At 42.4% G+C, this 14,354-nt stretch overlaps 2 protein-coding genes and 1 long non-coding RNA gene across 10 annotated transcripts in view; 1 reads left to right on the top strand and 2 right to left on the bottom strand.

Moving 5' to 3' along the window:
- Positions 1-5,434, bottom strand: part of LOC135346994 (NACHT, LRR and PYD domains-containing protein 3-like) — a 30,779-nt gene extending 25,345 nt beyond the window's left edge. For all 5 annotated transcript variants that reach the window (XM_064544778.1, XM_064544782.1, XM_064544781.1 and 2 more), the window contains exons 1-5: positions 5,305-5,434; positions 748-3,393; positions 620-694; positions 504-569; positions 190-445 (exon numbers count right to left, since the gene is read on the bottom strand). In XM_064544778.1, the coding sequence (XP_064400848.1) occupies positions 190-445; positions 504-569; positions 620-694; positions 748-3,279 (2,929 nt within the window). In that variant the 5' untranslated portion in view covers positions 3,280-3,393; positions 5,305-5,434. The remainder of the gene's footprint in view (positions 1-189; positions 446-503; positions 570-619; positions 695-747; positions 3,394-5,304) is intronic.
- Positions 5,435-5,636: 202 nt separating this feature from the next.
- On the top strand, positions 5,637-6,666 carry LOC135347087 (uncharacterized). The gene is made up of 2 exons (XR_010398254.1): positions 5,637-5,964; positions 6,102-6,666. It is a non-coding gene; the product is annotated as an uncharacterized LOC135347087 (long non-coding RNA).
- Positions 6,667-6,870: 204 nt separating this feature from the next.
- On the bottom strand, positions 6,871-14,149 carry LOC135347075 (dynein axonemal heavy chain 12-like). Of its 4 annotated transcripts, XM_064544948.1 has the most exons (10): positions 13,959-14,149; positions 13,713-13,889; positions 13,442-13,497; positions 12,404-12,523; positions 12,182-12,347; positions 12,011-12,126; positions 11,506-11,698; positions 11,000-11,192; positions 8,028-8,107; positions 6,871-7,129 (listed from the first exon to the last, which is right to left on the bottom strand). In XM_064544948.1, the coding sequence occupies exons 7-9, from the start codon at positions 11,628-11,630 to the stop codon at positions 8,084-8,086; spliced, it is 342 nt and encodes a 113-aa protein (XP_064401018.1). In that variant the 5' UTR covers positions 11,631-11,698; positions 12,011-12,126; positions 12,182-12,347; positions 12,404-12,523; positions 13,442-13,497; positions 13,713-13,889; positions 13,959-14,149; the 3' UTR covers positions 6,871-7,129; positions 8,028-8,083. The 4 variants fall into 4 exon arrangements, with proteins under 4 accessions (XP_064401018.1, XP_064401016.1, XP_064401015.1 ...); XM_064544946.1 differs by lacking the exons at positions 6,871-7,129; positions 8,028-8,107 and adding an exon at positions 9,952-10,135; XM_064544945.1 differs by lacking the exons at positions 6,871-7,129; positions 8,028-8,107 and adding an exon at positions 9,952-10,138.
- Between the last annotated feature and the right edge of the window lie 205 nt (positions 14,150-14,354).

The following is a 14,354-nucleotide window of genomic DNA, read 5'->3' on the forward strand; positions in this document are numbered from 1 at the left end:
CACCATGTAACCACCGCCCTTGAACTTGCATCCCTTTGGAACCGGCTTTTGTGATTACCGAATGTAGTTTTACTAATAAGCAGGGAACATGGATAACTACGGCGAAATGATGTCATGCCCTGGCTCGTGCGTGAGTAATAACCTAAATCTATACGTATACAAAACACTGACAAAGATAGCAATGCTCACCTGTTGTATGTTGGTCTGTTCCGTGTGTAGACTGCGCACGCAGGGCTGTAGTACAAGTAGCCTCGTCACTAGCTGTGGGGTGGTGCTCTACTGGTGATGCTTGAGAGAAGCTCTGTTCATTGATGAGAGTGTCTGGATCAGTGATATCACTAGGAGTGTCCACTGTATCCACAACCTCATAAACTATTCGGTTGTATTCCGCTGGTTTGTTAGCGGTTGACCATGAAAGGATGCTTTCAGAAACAGCTGAAGATATCTATAATGGATAAGATCACAGTAAAAAGTTAAAAATAATGATGTATTGCAACACTCACCGTTTGAGCCTCATCAATCATCTTCGACAGTAGCGTATCCCAAAGAGAAGGGAAAGTACGATTCATCTAGGAAATTATGAGTATAGTTTTTAAGCATAAATCAAGAATTTACTGACCTCTTCATTTTGTGGAGGTAAACATGTTCTCTCCCACTCATTCAGCATTGCAGAATTCCTTGATTCCCGTATGATCTGTGTATTAAGCTAGATAAATGCAACATAATCATGAACTGTAGAGTGAGTACCTTCAACTGTTCATTGCACATGAGCATCAACTCCTCGCTCACAGGATTATGACTGACATCAACACCGTCCTCCAGGTAACTGACATGGAACCCCTCCAGTCTAGGAAACAGCTCAGGTAGACACTCAGTGAGAGCTATCAATCCCTCATCATCAATGGAGTTGTTGTTGAGATACAACCTTTTTAAATTCTTACATATCACATTAGCGGACTTGAGATGGTGGATAAGCATTATGATGTCAGCAGAGGTGAGAGAACAACCCAAGCAGTAAATATATTTAAGATATGGAAATGCTTGAAGAAACTTTGCCAGTAAGAGAGTTCCAGCAGTTCCACTGAAATTGGAATCAAACAAGTAAATTGTTGTTAAACTGTTTGGGTTGATATTCAGCATCTCACAGATGACTGTGTATTGAGACTCCGAGTGAAATGAAGTGGTGAGATGGGTAGCTGATAATTCAATGTCAGTCAATCCTAACGAAATATTCTTAACAACTGAACATAATCCAGGTAAACCAAGATTATTATTAGAGAGGTATAAGTATTCCAGTTTAGCACAGTGAGAGGCAATCGACTGTAAGAGGGTGGTCAGCAGAGCTCCATTGACGTCAGCATCGTCAGTGAGGGTTTTGGTTAGCTCCAGTTTCGTCAGGTTGATAAGAGCACCAGACTGTACAGCTGTATCTAATAACTGTATGCCGGACACTCCGAGAGGGTTGTGAGATAAGTTCAGCCGTGTGAGGCTCGTACAAGATGTGTGCATGAATGAAGACATGACGTTAGTGAAGTTGTTATGCTCCAACAAGAGTACACGTAAAGCTGTAAAAGCAGCTGAGGCTCTCCTGAATAGATCAGCAACACCTTTGTCAGACAACTTAGTCTGCTCGAGGGATAATTGTCCGACTTGCAGTTTACCATTCGCATTGGAAAGTATGTCAGTTAGTTCCTTCAACAGTTTATCCTCGATTGCACAATGGGATATTATGATAACCATATCGTCACAATTTACAGCATGACGAAGAACATAAAACCCAGCTACATAGTCAAAAGACTTCGTAGTTGTCCTGAAATTATCGAGTAATAAATTTGTTCCATACAAATTACAAACTTTTGTGCAGAATCCAGAGTCTGAAGCTTCGAAAGCAGCATGCCATAAAACCAACTTATTAAACTTTTCAGCCAACACAAATTGATCCGTCAAACCATGATCCAAACTGATCACCTTATCGCTATGACTACCATTGTACTTACTAGCAAGACCAAACATAAATCTCCACACCATGTCAAACCGGTCACTGTCAGCATTAGTCTCAACAACTTTCAGTTTCTCCTCATTGGGTAGAGTAGCAAGATGGAGGGCAGCCAAGAACTCCTGGATGGTCAGGTGAGCAAAGTGAAAAGACAGGCCATGACCAACAGGTAGAAGTGATCGTGCAGACTGCAACAGACCAAAGCACTGCAACTTGTCACCAACTTCAGGTAAGCGAGAGGACAATTCAGCTTCTGAGAAAACCAGCTGATCTAATAATAAACACTCGTAGGCAAACTCACACATCAACCAAAACGTGTTTTGTATATCATTCGGAATCTCGTCGAATCTATTTAGGCTAATCGGACAATCGGAGAATTTCTTTTTAACATTGCGAAGGATAATGCTAAGAACAATTTGAGTGTACAGCTCAGTTAGCGTACGAGGAAGCTCTTGGTCTAAAGTGTGCCACAAGTTACAAACAATGGCACAATTGAGGGGCACAGAACACACACTCTGAATGACTGGGTTGTTCTCAAGCTGCTCGATAAGAGAAGAAGCTTTCTCTGGGAATTGCTCAAACTCTGATTCTATGTACTGCTTGATATTCTCCTCATTGAAACCAACTACCTCAACCAAACGGTTTACAGAAGGAAGGTCATGAAGAGGAGCTGAAGCAGAAGGTCGTGAGGTGAGGAGAACAGAAGCAAAAGGAAGAACATCACCAAAGAGAAGGTCATATAGAAATGAGGTTTCTAATTGATTGTCTTCACTAAGCTCGTCCCAGCCATCAGCTATGATGAGGACACTTTTTCCTTCTCTTTCTTCCAACTCTTCTACAACAGATTGGCGAATCCTCTCATTGGCATGAAGAAGTTTGAACAGCTCAGCGAGACTTGTGGCAGAGGACACTCGATTCTCTCTCAGTGGAAGCAACAGAACACAGTTGAATTGTGTCAGGATCTTGCCCTCTGCCCACCCTTCAGCAAGCATGGTACACAGTGTGGTTTTACCAATCCCAGCATTGCCTTCAACGATGAGCTTCTTGACTGGTTTCTTGCCTTCTTCGACTTTGAATAGGTTGCCATGGAGAATTGGAGTACGCTTGACCTTATCATCAGGTGCACCATGTTGTGGCAAGCCGGCTCTAAATCCTTCTTCTTTTTCAGCCTCCACTAACTGCAAGTTGACGAGCTTGTCTCCTCTAACTGGTGGCCATTGCTTTTGACGATTCAAGAGTCTTTCTATGTATTTCTGGCGAATGCTAGTAATGAATTTATCCATGTTTTGATCAATTTAGGAATTGTTCACAGCAAATACGAAATATTTGTATAGATTGGTTTTAACTAATTTCAAGAGCGTAGTCGGAAGTGACCTGAGATGATAAGCAGCAACAACCTAGCAGAGGATAGAAAATTGAGATTTTATTACCGTACTTTATCTGACACAGTGTAAGATATGTGCCACACCTACGAGGAGGATATACCACACCTATGAGGAGGATGTGCCGCACCTACGAGGAGGATATACCGCACCTACGAGGAAGATATACCACACCCACGAGGAGGATATACGGGGTGCATATAATTATATCCTCCTCGTATGTGTAGTATATCTGCATACTTATACCATTATGACCAAAGCACTATAAAAGGACCTCCCCTTATAGCAACAATTCAATCCACGACAAGTTTTTGTACATGCAAATGTTGGTTTGAAATCTGTGCATGCCCTGTGGTTGTATGTTTTATTTTATCTATAGCAGCATGTTGACCAATGAGAGGTGACGTAAGTGAGGTATGACAGTGGCGGATCCAGAGAAGGGTCCATGGGGTCCCTTGACCCCCCCTTTTGAAGTTAACTTTAGAAGGCTTAATGACAGCAGCTATAGTTATTTATCAGTTTTTGTAGCTATTGTAATTTGATTCAATGATTGTACCTGTTGTTTTGATGTATCAACTGCCAAAGGAGTGTTCAGGTTAGCCTAGCGCCTAGGCAGCTAGCTAGCTCTTCTTACGCAAGTCTATTATGGGACTTCCCCTGGCTGAGTACGGGATTTTCCCTAGTCACGTGTGACCGGAAGTGGGTCTAACCCCAAAAAATTCACGCTGCGCGCTTGTTAGTTTGGAACCCCCCTTTCATTTTTCCTGGATCCGCCACTGTATGATTCGAATATTTCAGCGAACACTCCGGTGCTTTAAACATATTCAGACATGAAAAGTTATAATCCAAGGAACATAGCCAACAAAAGTGCTGTAGTTGTTGGTGTACTATTCAGTCACACACTGTTCTATTAAACATAGCTAGCTTGCTTGCATATAGCTGCTTTCCCAGCCTCGTTGTCTCTAAAACAATGCTAGCTAGGATACCAACTATATAGGCCTGCATGGTATTGATTTTTATCTGGGTGTGCATACATGGTTATAGGAACCAAAAAACAAAGGCAGAGAGATTTTGCAAAAACAACACCCTGCCGACAATGGCCGGCAGTGTTAGTCCTAGCTTGTACAAGGGGCAGTACTTGAGAGCATATACGAAGCTAAATTATTATACGGGTGAATAATTATGCAAAATGTGAAGAATCTCTGCATTTGTTTCCGGTTCCTGTCACGCCCAGATACAATCAATGTCAGGCCATATTTTTCAATATAACGGCTTGGGATCGAGGCTACTCGCATGCAGCTGCATGCTTGTTCCGGACATCTCACGTGCGCTACATCCATGTATAAAGCAATTATACCGGGTTTTTGTACAGTATATCGTATATTTTGTATAGAAAAGCATCATACAAAGTTGAACATTAAAACTACAACTGCATGCAATAGGTTCAAAGTCACTATCCTGAACTGTACGAATAATATTTAAATAGTTATTCAGAACATTTGCACCAACGAAAATTACTCGCTATACGATACAATAAAGTTATACCTCTATGGTTTAGATCACAGGTATCACAGTCATTAATTGTCTCTCTACTGAGCAAGGTTAATTGTAGAATGACAGCAAAGGACACATTCTGTACACAAGATTTGACATTTATATACATGCCTATAGTCTTGTGGAGTGGACCCTAGCCTCGAGACCAGGCCGATTAAAATACATATTTTAATCGGCCTGGTCTCGAGGCTATGTGGACCCAGACCCAGAAAGAGGGATGTAACGTCTGGCTTGCAAGACTAATACATGCCGGTATAAAAACATACACTATAAATTTATAAATTATAGGCTATAGCTAAAGAGGTATCATGGACATGCATATAATTGATAATCACTTCAAGTTCTAATTCTCTGTCTAATTTACTGGCTTACCAACTGGTCTCAGTGCTAGTGGCTCAGAATAAACTTGTTCAGGGCTTGTTGTTTATGTAAGGGAATTCCCCAACCTGGATAGGTGGGGCTCGTCTTCCACAATAAATATTTGCCCAACCTGGTAGGTGGGGCTCAGAGGAGGTACGACAGTAGCCTCGATCCCAGGCCGATCCGTCTCTAATTGAACGCTAGGTCGCCTCGTGAACGCTAGGTCGCCTCCTCAAGGAGGCGACCTAGCGTTCAATTAGAGACGGATCGGCCTGGGATCGAGGCTAGTACGACAGGAAGCGATGTATCACTGCTAAATTGACATTCTTTAAATAACGCGCACACTTGCCACAAACAAAATGTCTTCCCAGCAAAACGTAGACAGCGAGATTGCTAGTCCTTTGTCAGTCTCTAGTCCCTTTAGAAATTGGACTTGACAGATTGATCACTATTTTGAAGATAGGAATAAAGTTTGCTTATATCATCCCGTCCTTCTCAGTGATCTATGTGGCAAATCGACAAGTTAGAATTCAGTTCCTTGATAAAGAAGACCAAGACAGTGCTAGTGACTCTCCTGTTGTAATGATGGATGCCTTCATCAGAGCTGATCCCGAGCTAGACAAAATAGTACCTCCTCTCACTATTCAACTCAAAGATTACTGCTTCGTATCGGTAAGAATTCCGTCCACTACATTAAACTGATATAGTACTAGTGATCATACAAACTATAATTATAGAGACGCATAATTATATGAAATTGTGTACATCATACATGTAGTTTATAGTACAAATAATTATTCCGAATGTAGGTGTGTATGTCAAACACCTTGAATCTACACCAGATGGACTCTTCATTATCTGGGGATGGACAGAAGAGAGTATGGATGAGAAAAATGCCTCTGATGACGATCCAGCGTTGATGTCTGACAGTTTGTCAACAGAATCAGATAAAAGTGATGACGAGTGTGCAGTCTCAAAAGAAATTAGCTACCGTTAATTTTAAGTGTGTTGGTGTCACTCGTGACCCTTTGTATCAAGAAACTTTGAAGCTAGCATTTGATATGTTGATCAACGAAAAAAAGAATGTTCCAGTGAGATTAAATCCCGAACCTAACAATCCGTATGATTCTCATGCAGTGGCATTTGAGTGTGAGATAATTGCTGGCTGTTGGAAGGTGTTTGGGTATGTACCCAAGGAACTGTGTGATTTTGTATTGAGTGCTATCGACAAGGGGGACATTCTTAACGTTGAATTTTCATGGATTAAATATAAAATTATTCGAAGTACCACTCTAGCTCTATCAGTATGTGCACTGCAACTTCTGTCAGATCTACTTCCATTCCCAGTTCTTCTGCGTTTAGCTCTGTTCATTGCACTGTTTATTTCAGAGGTTATTTGGGGTTAATCTCTCCAAGTGTGTTGTTAGTAGAAGTACTTGCTTGGTACCAAATATCAACTGCTAATTGTGTACGTATTGAAGTAATACAAGAGCCAAATCCAATAATTATGTTTTCAATGTAAAAACAGAGCAACAAAACTAATTAAAATGGATCTCGTGACCGTGTCGCACCTCCTCTGGGTGGGGCTCGTTGGCTTCCATGCACAATGTTTCATTTGCTCTTTTTAATTCAGGACAGTACTACAATTAATTGTGACATTGAAACACAGTATATAAAGGGGTAGAAACAAATAAAGTGTGGAAATTATGTTCAGTAAAAACGAGTTCAGCTAAAAATGAAGAAAATAATGTGTAGCAGCTGTCACAGACTCTGACCAACTTCTTTGAGGAGGGCAGCTGGGTGCTTTGTGAAGTGCACTGTTGGACAGAATATCATCCTGTGTGTGTGTGTGTGTGTGTGTGTGTGTGTGTGTGTGTGTGTGTGGGGATCCATTAATTAATGAATGTCTGAACATACGTAACAGTACATACATGACTGTACATGTAGACACGGCTTATAATAATCATCTGTTAGAATCTACAGGTAGGCAGTGGTATCCAGTTACTGAGGTATGCACTAGAATAGCCGAGCGTATAATCTGATATTACCCGATACACAAAACAAGGAACTTAAGCTGCACCAAATAGCAGTGTGTGCTGACAGGAGGTCAGAGGTCAAGTGTATACCCAAAGGCAAATAAAACCAAATCGAAAGTATCAAGTCTCCAATGGATACGATAGATACATGTACAATGGAGACTCAAGGCTAACAACCAAAAGAGTCTGTTTTTACCGAGCGTATACGTTACATTAGAGACAAGTTGTCCTAGGAACAAGCAATGCAATAATGAGACAGACATTGTTTGCTATTGGCTGATAGTGAATACCGTATATGCTTGATCAGGAGCCGCGGCTACTAAATGTTTCATTTTGCTGGAAGAGGAGGCTACAATTCAAGAGAGGCCACTGTTCAAGAGCGGCGTTTATTAGCTCCAGATAATTTAGTTTGTCATCAAAAGTTGTTTTCACCTGCATAAACTTGAACTCTGCCATGATAAAGTCTTTGTGAAGCACTAACAAGCTGTAGCAACGTACATGTAGCTAGCTGCTAGTAATAATTTTTGTTGGCTGCCACGTGCAGAAATGCTAGAGTCGAAGTTCACTGAGGCTACTATTTGAGAGCGGCTACTAAATGTTTCATTTTGCTAGCAAGGGAGGCTACTATTTGAGTGCGGGCCTTTATACAAGAGCGGCCTCTGATCGAGCATATACGGTACCTAGTAGCACTCACTGTACCTGTAGTCGTGCCTGCAGCTGTTGGGTCTGTCCTGCCAGACAAGAGCTCTCTTGTATCAGCTCCGGTCCTCATCACTATCCTGTGAGGGTGTGTGAGGTGTGTGTGGAGTGTGTGTGTGGGGGGGTGTGTGTGGAGTGTGAGGGTGTGTGTGTGTGTGGGGTGTGTGTGTGTAAGGAGTGTGTGTGGGGGTGTGGGGTGTGTGAAGGTTACAAATCATAAGAAAGATTTTCAACAATAATTAATATTGATGGATCAGTAAAAACAGGAGCCCATAAATAAGAGAAGGAGCGGCTGACTACGGGGATCACATCTCGTAAGTGGTTATGACCGCATTTCCATATATGCAGGGTCACTAAGTGGTTGAATCCCTACACGTGTTATACGCAATGCAGGGGTGCGGTTTGCAAGCACTTAGTCACTTCCATACAAGGAAGTGCGGTTTCACCGGCAATTACGAGATGTGATCCCGAGTATACCTTGAAGTTAGCCGCTCCTTCTCTTATTTTGGGCTCCTGGTAAAAATAAGAGGGAGTTTTTAGATACCGTATAGCTGGTTATTTTAGAGGCAAGACATTTTCGAGGTTTTCGAGGATTGACCCAGAAACACAAACATTAAATGACTCGAAAATTGGTTTACATCCAGTATATTGAAACCTCTCTACTGTAGGGGTGTGGACATTTGAACCTCTATCCTCAAAATGTTTTGTTTGAACAATTTAGTGTCTTGAAAATAACCCGCTATACGGTAGCTCTTAGAGAATTTGTTAGGCTTCCCCAAACCACACTGGTATGTAACTAATAAGCCTTATAAGGAAGTCACATGTAGTGGCTGAAAAAGGGACCCCATGAAACTTGTAGCTTGCCTGAGTGTGTGAAACAGGTGAGTGTTTGGTAGGCAATGCAGGAGAGTGTCAGTACTGAAGTGACTCACTTGTTTAGTAGCGTCTTCTTGTCTTCTTGCAATGCATTGTTGATCCTGTTCAATTCTGAACAAACAAAAACAATATCACAACACATTACCATAGCAACCTGTACAGTGTCTCTCACCTCATGTGACTTGCTGTAGAGGTGCTGTATGATAGGAGTGAGGGGGGAGAAGGTTCGGGTCATACCACCACCACGTTTACGAGCCTCTCCATTAGCATTCATACGCTGAGCTACTGACGTCATCTGCTTCCTGTGTGTGGTGGGAGGGTGTGTGTGTGTGTGTGGGGGGGTGCAGTCATAGTGTGTGTGTGTGTGGTGGGAGGGTGTGTGTGTGGGGGGGTGCAGTCATAGTGTGTGTGTGTGGTGTGTGTGTGGGGGGTGCAGTCATAGTGTGTGTGTGGTGTGTGTGGGGGGGGTTGATAACAGTCAAATATTCGTGATGCACATACCTAGTTAGGGGTGGGGGGGGTGCAGTCATAGTGTGTGTGTGAGTGTGTGTGTGTGGGAGGGTGCAGTCATAGTGTGTGTGTGTGTGTGGGGGGGTGCAGTCATAGTGTGTGTGTGGGGGGGGGGGGGTGCAGTCATAGTGTGTGTATAGGTACACTAGATATAATTCAAGCACGGACATGTTACAGTAGTTGAACATCTTTTAGCAGCCATACTTTAGTACCGTGACCCATGGCCAATTTCAAAAATTTTATGATTTTCTGAAAGCTTAGAAAGTGACCTTTCACATGATGTATTTCTTTAGGTGTGGCCATAATTCAACTTTGAACCCTGGGCTATTATTACATGGTATCGTGCTAAAATTGTCATCTCCCAAATATCTGGTACCATTTGAAAGGTCTTTTTCTAAGCTTTCGGAAAACCATAAAATTGGATCCACGGAATTCAAGTTATGGCGACTGAACGAGTCCACTAACCAATTGATTAAACGGGGGACATGTACATGTAGCACATACCTGCACATTAATTTATACTATTCACTCACTCTAACACTTCTTGGGGGGTGGCTGTTCGATAGTCAATGATATTATGGTCCTCCCCTTTATCTGCCGCCTCATGACCTCTGTCCTTTGACCTCTTTGCAGCAGGATCTGGGGGTACAGGGGGATAATTGGAGGATCGTTTAGGGGTAGTGGGTGGTTCAGGGGGCGCCTTCCACACAGGTACTTGACCCCTGCTGGGGGGAGGGAGTTGATAATTCACTTTTGGCATCATTTGATAGGATATAAAGAGAGCTACAGAAAACTCTATTTATGACAATTACCGTATATGCTTGATCAGGAGCCGCGGCTACTAAATGTTTCATTTTGCTGGAAGAGGAGGCTACAATTCAAGAGAGGCCACGTACTGTTCAAGAGCGGCGTTTACTAGCTCCAAAATATTTAGTTTGTCATTAAATTGTTGTTTATAAACTTGAACTCTGCCATGAGAAAGTCTTTGTGAAGCACTAACAAGCTGCTACTTGTAGCTACGTACATGTAGCTAGCTGCTAGTAATAATTGTTTTTGGCTGCCACGTGCAGAAATACTAGAGTCAAAGTTCACTGTGGGGTTGTGAGGGTGCGAAGTTTACCAAGTACATGTATAAAAAATTATTTCATCAACAATTCATGGACTAGTAAAAAATAAAAATTAAGAGAGAGAGTTTTTAGATGGTATAGCTGGTTATTTTAGAGGCACAAACTTTTCGAGGTTTTCGAGGATTGACCCAGAAACAGGCAGGCTGGTAAAAAATTAAATGAAAAGGGACATCGAGTTTTTAGATAGTTTCTGCACATAGAGAATTTGTTAGACTTCCCCAAACTATGTTGTGGTAACTAATAAGCCTTATAAGGAAGTAACAGTAGTTGTTGGGTTAACAAAAGGGATCCATGAAACTTGTAGCTTCTAAAACAGCTGCATTTCTAACATCTTTATTAGATACAATAGTACAGCACTCACTGATCTAAGCACATCATTAGATAGACCAATCAATTCAAGCCCAAGCGGGGCCCAAGCCAGGCCAAGCGCAATTCAAGAGTGGTGTTATGTAGACTCACTGAGGCTTGTGACAGATCATCTGCTTCAAAGATGAGGTTCATACAGTTGCTCATTTGAATGATCTCCCCCGACATGAGACACAGCTTCTTGTTGTTATCCAGTACAGTGTTCATGGACTCCATCCACAGAGTGTCTATAGGACCATCAAACACCACCCACTTACGGTCATCACTTTGTGCAGGTGCAAACTCCCTACACACACAGATATAAGCACTGATCAACCACGCAATGATACGTACGTAGCTATCAAAATGGCTGTAAAAGCGCAAGGCTATTATATACTTTGCTTTTGCTAAAATTGCCAGATTTCTACTAATCGCAAACTTACATCTACATGTAAGCACACCATTGGAAAGGTTGTTCTCAGAGCTAGCAATTAGATTTGAAATTAGAGAATTTCAACAAAAATTACAGGCTACCAAAAACAGCTGAATTGTTGAAAAGCTATAGCCTTGTGCTTTTGTTACAATAGAGCGCAACTATATATGCACACGCTTAGGCTCACCTGAATGTGTTGGCTACCACACCATCAGTCCACTCGTGTGACACAGGGTCAAACTGACCAAACAGTTGACCCTTAGTGACAGTCTTGGGGTTGATGACTCTATAACCTGTCTTGTTCTCTTCCATCTGTCCCCTCTCATTGAGTAGTGTGAGTGTGTCAGCTAGTACATGTAACACTAGGATCTTGGTCTTGCCTGGTGTGTGTGTGTGTGTGTGTGTGTGTGTGTGTTATGGTAGATGAATAGCAATGGTATTGTATATAGGAGGGAGGTTGTTAAAACACTTTAAATTCCACTACAACATGACCTTAGAAAGTACAAGTGGCACTGGGGCTCTTAAAACGGCCATAACTTTAGTTGTAATTTCAAATTTTGGGGGATTTTCAGAAAGCTATGATTTGTTTAAATCCAAGATTTGGTAGGGGAACAGTTAGATCGCAAAGATTATTTACCGGCAAAATATTCTAGCCATACGGTAGGCCTCTCCTAGCTTATAGTATACCATACCTTGGGTAGGTTGACGTCCATGATGGATCTGAGCAGTAACACGTCTTCATGTTCGTTAGGGTACTTCAGTTTCAGATGACCGGCTGCCACCAACACTGACTGGACTGCACGCATGCCTACAGTGTACAATAGTGAGTAGGTCGAGTATACAGTACAGTGGGTTGTACCCACCATAGTCAGAATGGAGTTGGCTGGAGAGTTGCTCTCAACACAGTCCATAGGTCATGACAATCTTGACGGCCAGATTACGAGCATCCACAAAACCATAAGAGTAGAGAGAGATCTCTCCAATCATGGCATTGTCTGGCACCATCATGGCCACTGTACGAAACAACACCTACAGAGAGAAATATTGAAATGCATAGAGGCTAAATAGAAAGTACTGATACTTACCTTTAGATTGTCTGGTAGATCAGAGTAGCCAGTTCATGGTAATTGCCGCAGGTTCAGAGTAGTGCCCTCAAATACAAATGTCTTTAGATGAGTTTTCACTGCTCTCAAGATGGACAAAATCTATAGAGTAATTATAGGGATTGTTGAACGGCCATAATAATTATGTTATAGTTATAACACGGGCACAAGGGATGTATGGAATATATTGCACTGAAGCACGAGGGCGTAAGCCCCGAGGGCTGAGTGCAATATATTCCATGCAGCCCGAGTGCCCGTGTTATAACTAGTTTATATCCCGAGGGCATAGCAACATAACACTGTCCTAGTAACACAATATAAACTGCACAAAAAAGACAGAGACAACTCTAGACACAGCTCCATCTCTTCTCTCTGCTAGACGCCAGTATCTGCAGCGTATAAGATTGGCATGACCGACGAATGGCTTGACACAAAATTGTTGGAGTTCCAACGCTGAAATCTGCAAAACAGCCCCACCCCACTTCTGGTGCTGCAAAACAGCCCCGCCCCACTTACTGCTGCAAAGAAACAGCCCCACCCCACTACTCAGTGAATACATGTATTAGCTGCTGGTACATGGTCTACGCTCGGCCTCATAACCAAGCCAATTGCAAGAAAGCTCGCTTCTACACTGCTGCAAAACAGCTCATGCCCCCAGCAAAAAGAGCACAACCACTGCTTTAGATCATCATAGCCCTCCTCCTTATGTCTCCTGTGTGCAGGGACACTACATTAGTCACACCAACTACAACACCAGAGGAGGATCGTCAGGGTCAAAAGGTCTAGTCTTAATCATAAAACTGCTTCTGGGAGACTTTCCACTCAGCTATTGACCCTGACAACCCTCCTCTGCTCCAACCGCATGTGCAAATTCAACAGTCTCCTGTACAGTATAAGTCAACACCAGTTTAACAACTTCCATTCTCAAATTCAAGCGTTATTTTAACAACTTTACACACACAGGCAGAGTCACTTATTCAACACAACTGTTGTATTACTGGCTCTTGTAAATGTACTCACAACTTGAACCACCATCTCTCAATCTCCTCCTCATAATTCTCCAGCAGTCGATGGCACTGCATTGAAACACACACAGCTTTATACATTGCAGGCACTCGTGTATGTACGTATGTCACTATATAACTCCCTAGCAACCAATGAGAGCATGGATACATAGTGACAGAGCTTACACACAGCTTTATACATTGCAGGCACTCGTGTATGTACGTATGTCACTATATAACTCCCTAGCAACCAATGAGGAGCATGGATACATAGTGACAGAGCTTACATCATAATCTGAATGTTCGTCCAGCATCTCGATCAATCGAACCTCACTGCAAGACAACTTTTTGAGAGTGTGAGTGCAATTAGACGGAGGCTACCTGTTAGCGTAGGAGGCGAGTTTCTCCTCCTCCCAATTCGTGTCCCCATCAGCAAAGTTTGACTTGGCTGTGTCGTCCATCCTCTGGGGGGAGGGGCAGCGTATGAATTACCCCATACACCTCAACACATTTTAATAGATGTTCACACTCACTTTGTTGAAGGCTTGGACAAAATCTTTGCATACTTTACATTATGGTTTGACAGCCAGAGAGTAGCTTGCCAGGAGGAGGACAATGAGTACCAATGATCTGTCGAGTGTATTCATACCCTTAAGCTGGCGTAGCTGTGATAGTCACTCAACTCAGTTTAGAATGTGGAAGATGTGAAGATTGGTACGGGTCGTTTCACCCACCTGAATATAATTTTTGTATAGCCTCGATCACAGGCCACACTTCCTATGCATGGGGCCAGGCCAGTGATGATGAAGCAATATGTGTTCAGTCTCTTGACTATAGAATCAATTGCAAGGCCAGGTCTTAGTGATTAATCGTGTGAGCGTTGCTATAGTGTTCATAATAATGATTGCGCATGCTCTTTTCACATACCA

The sequence above is a fragment of the Halichondria panicea genome, chromosome 13 (genome assembly GCF_963675165.1).
Source record: "Halichondria panicea chromosome 13, odHalPani1.1, whole genome shotgun sequence".
Taxonomy (NCBI): Eukaryota; Metazoa; Porifera; class Demospongiae; order Suberitida; family Halichondriidae; genus Halichondria; species Halichondria panicea.

Bases quoted from the DNA above. Each gene is read 5' to 3' on its own strand.
- LOC135347075 (XM_064544945.1), bottom strand. From the start codon at position 11,630: ATGGAAGAGAACAAGACAGGTTATAGAGTCATCAACCCCAAGACTGTC. The intron at 11,193-11,505 runs GTGAGCCTAAGC...CTGTGTGTGTAG, and splicing joins GTGGTAGCCAACACATTCAG to GGAGTTTGCACCTGCACAAA. The intron at 10,139-10,999 runs GTGAGTCTACAT...CCCTCCCCCCAG, and splicing joins ATGATCTGTCACAAGCCTCA to CAGGGGTCAAGTACCTGTGT.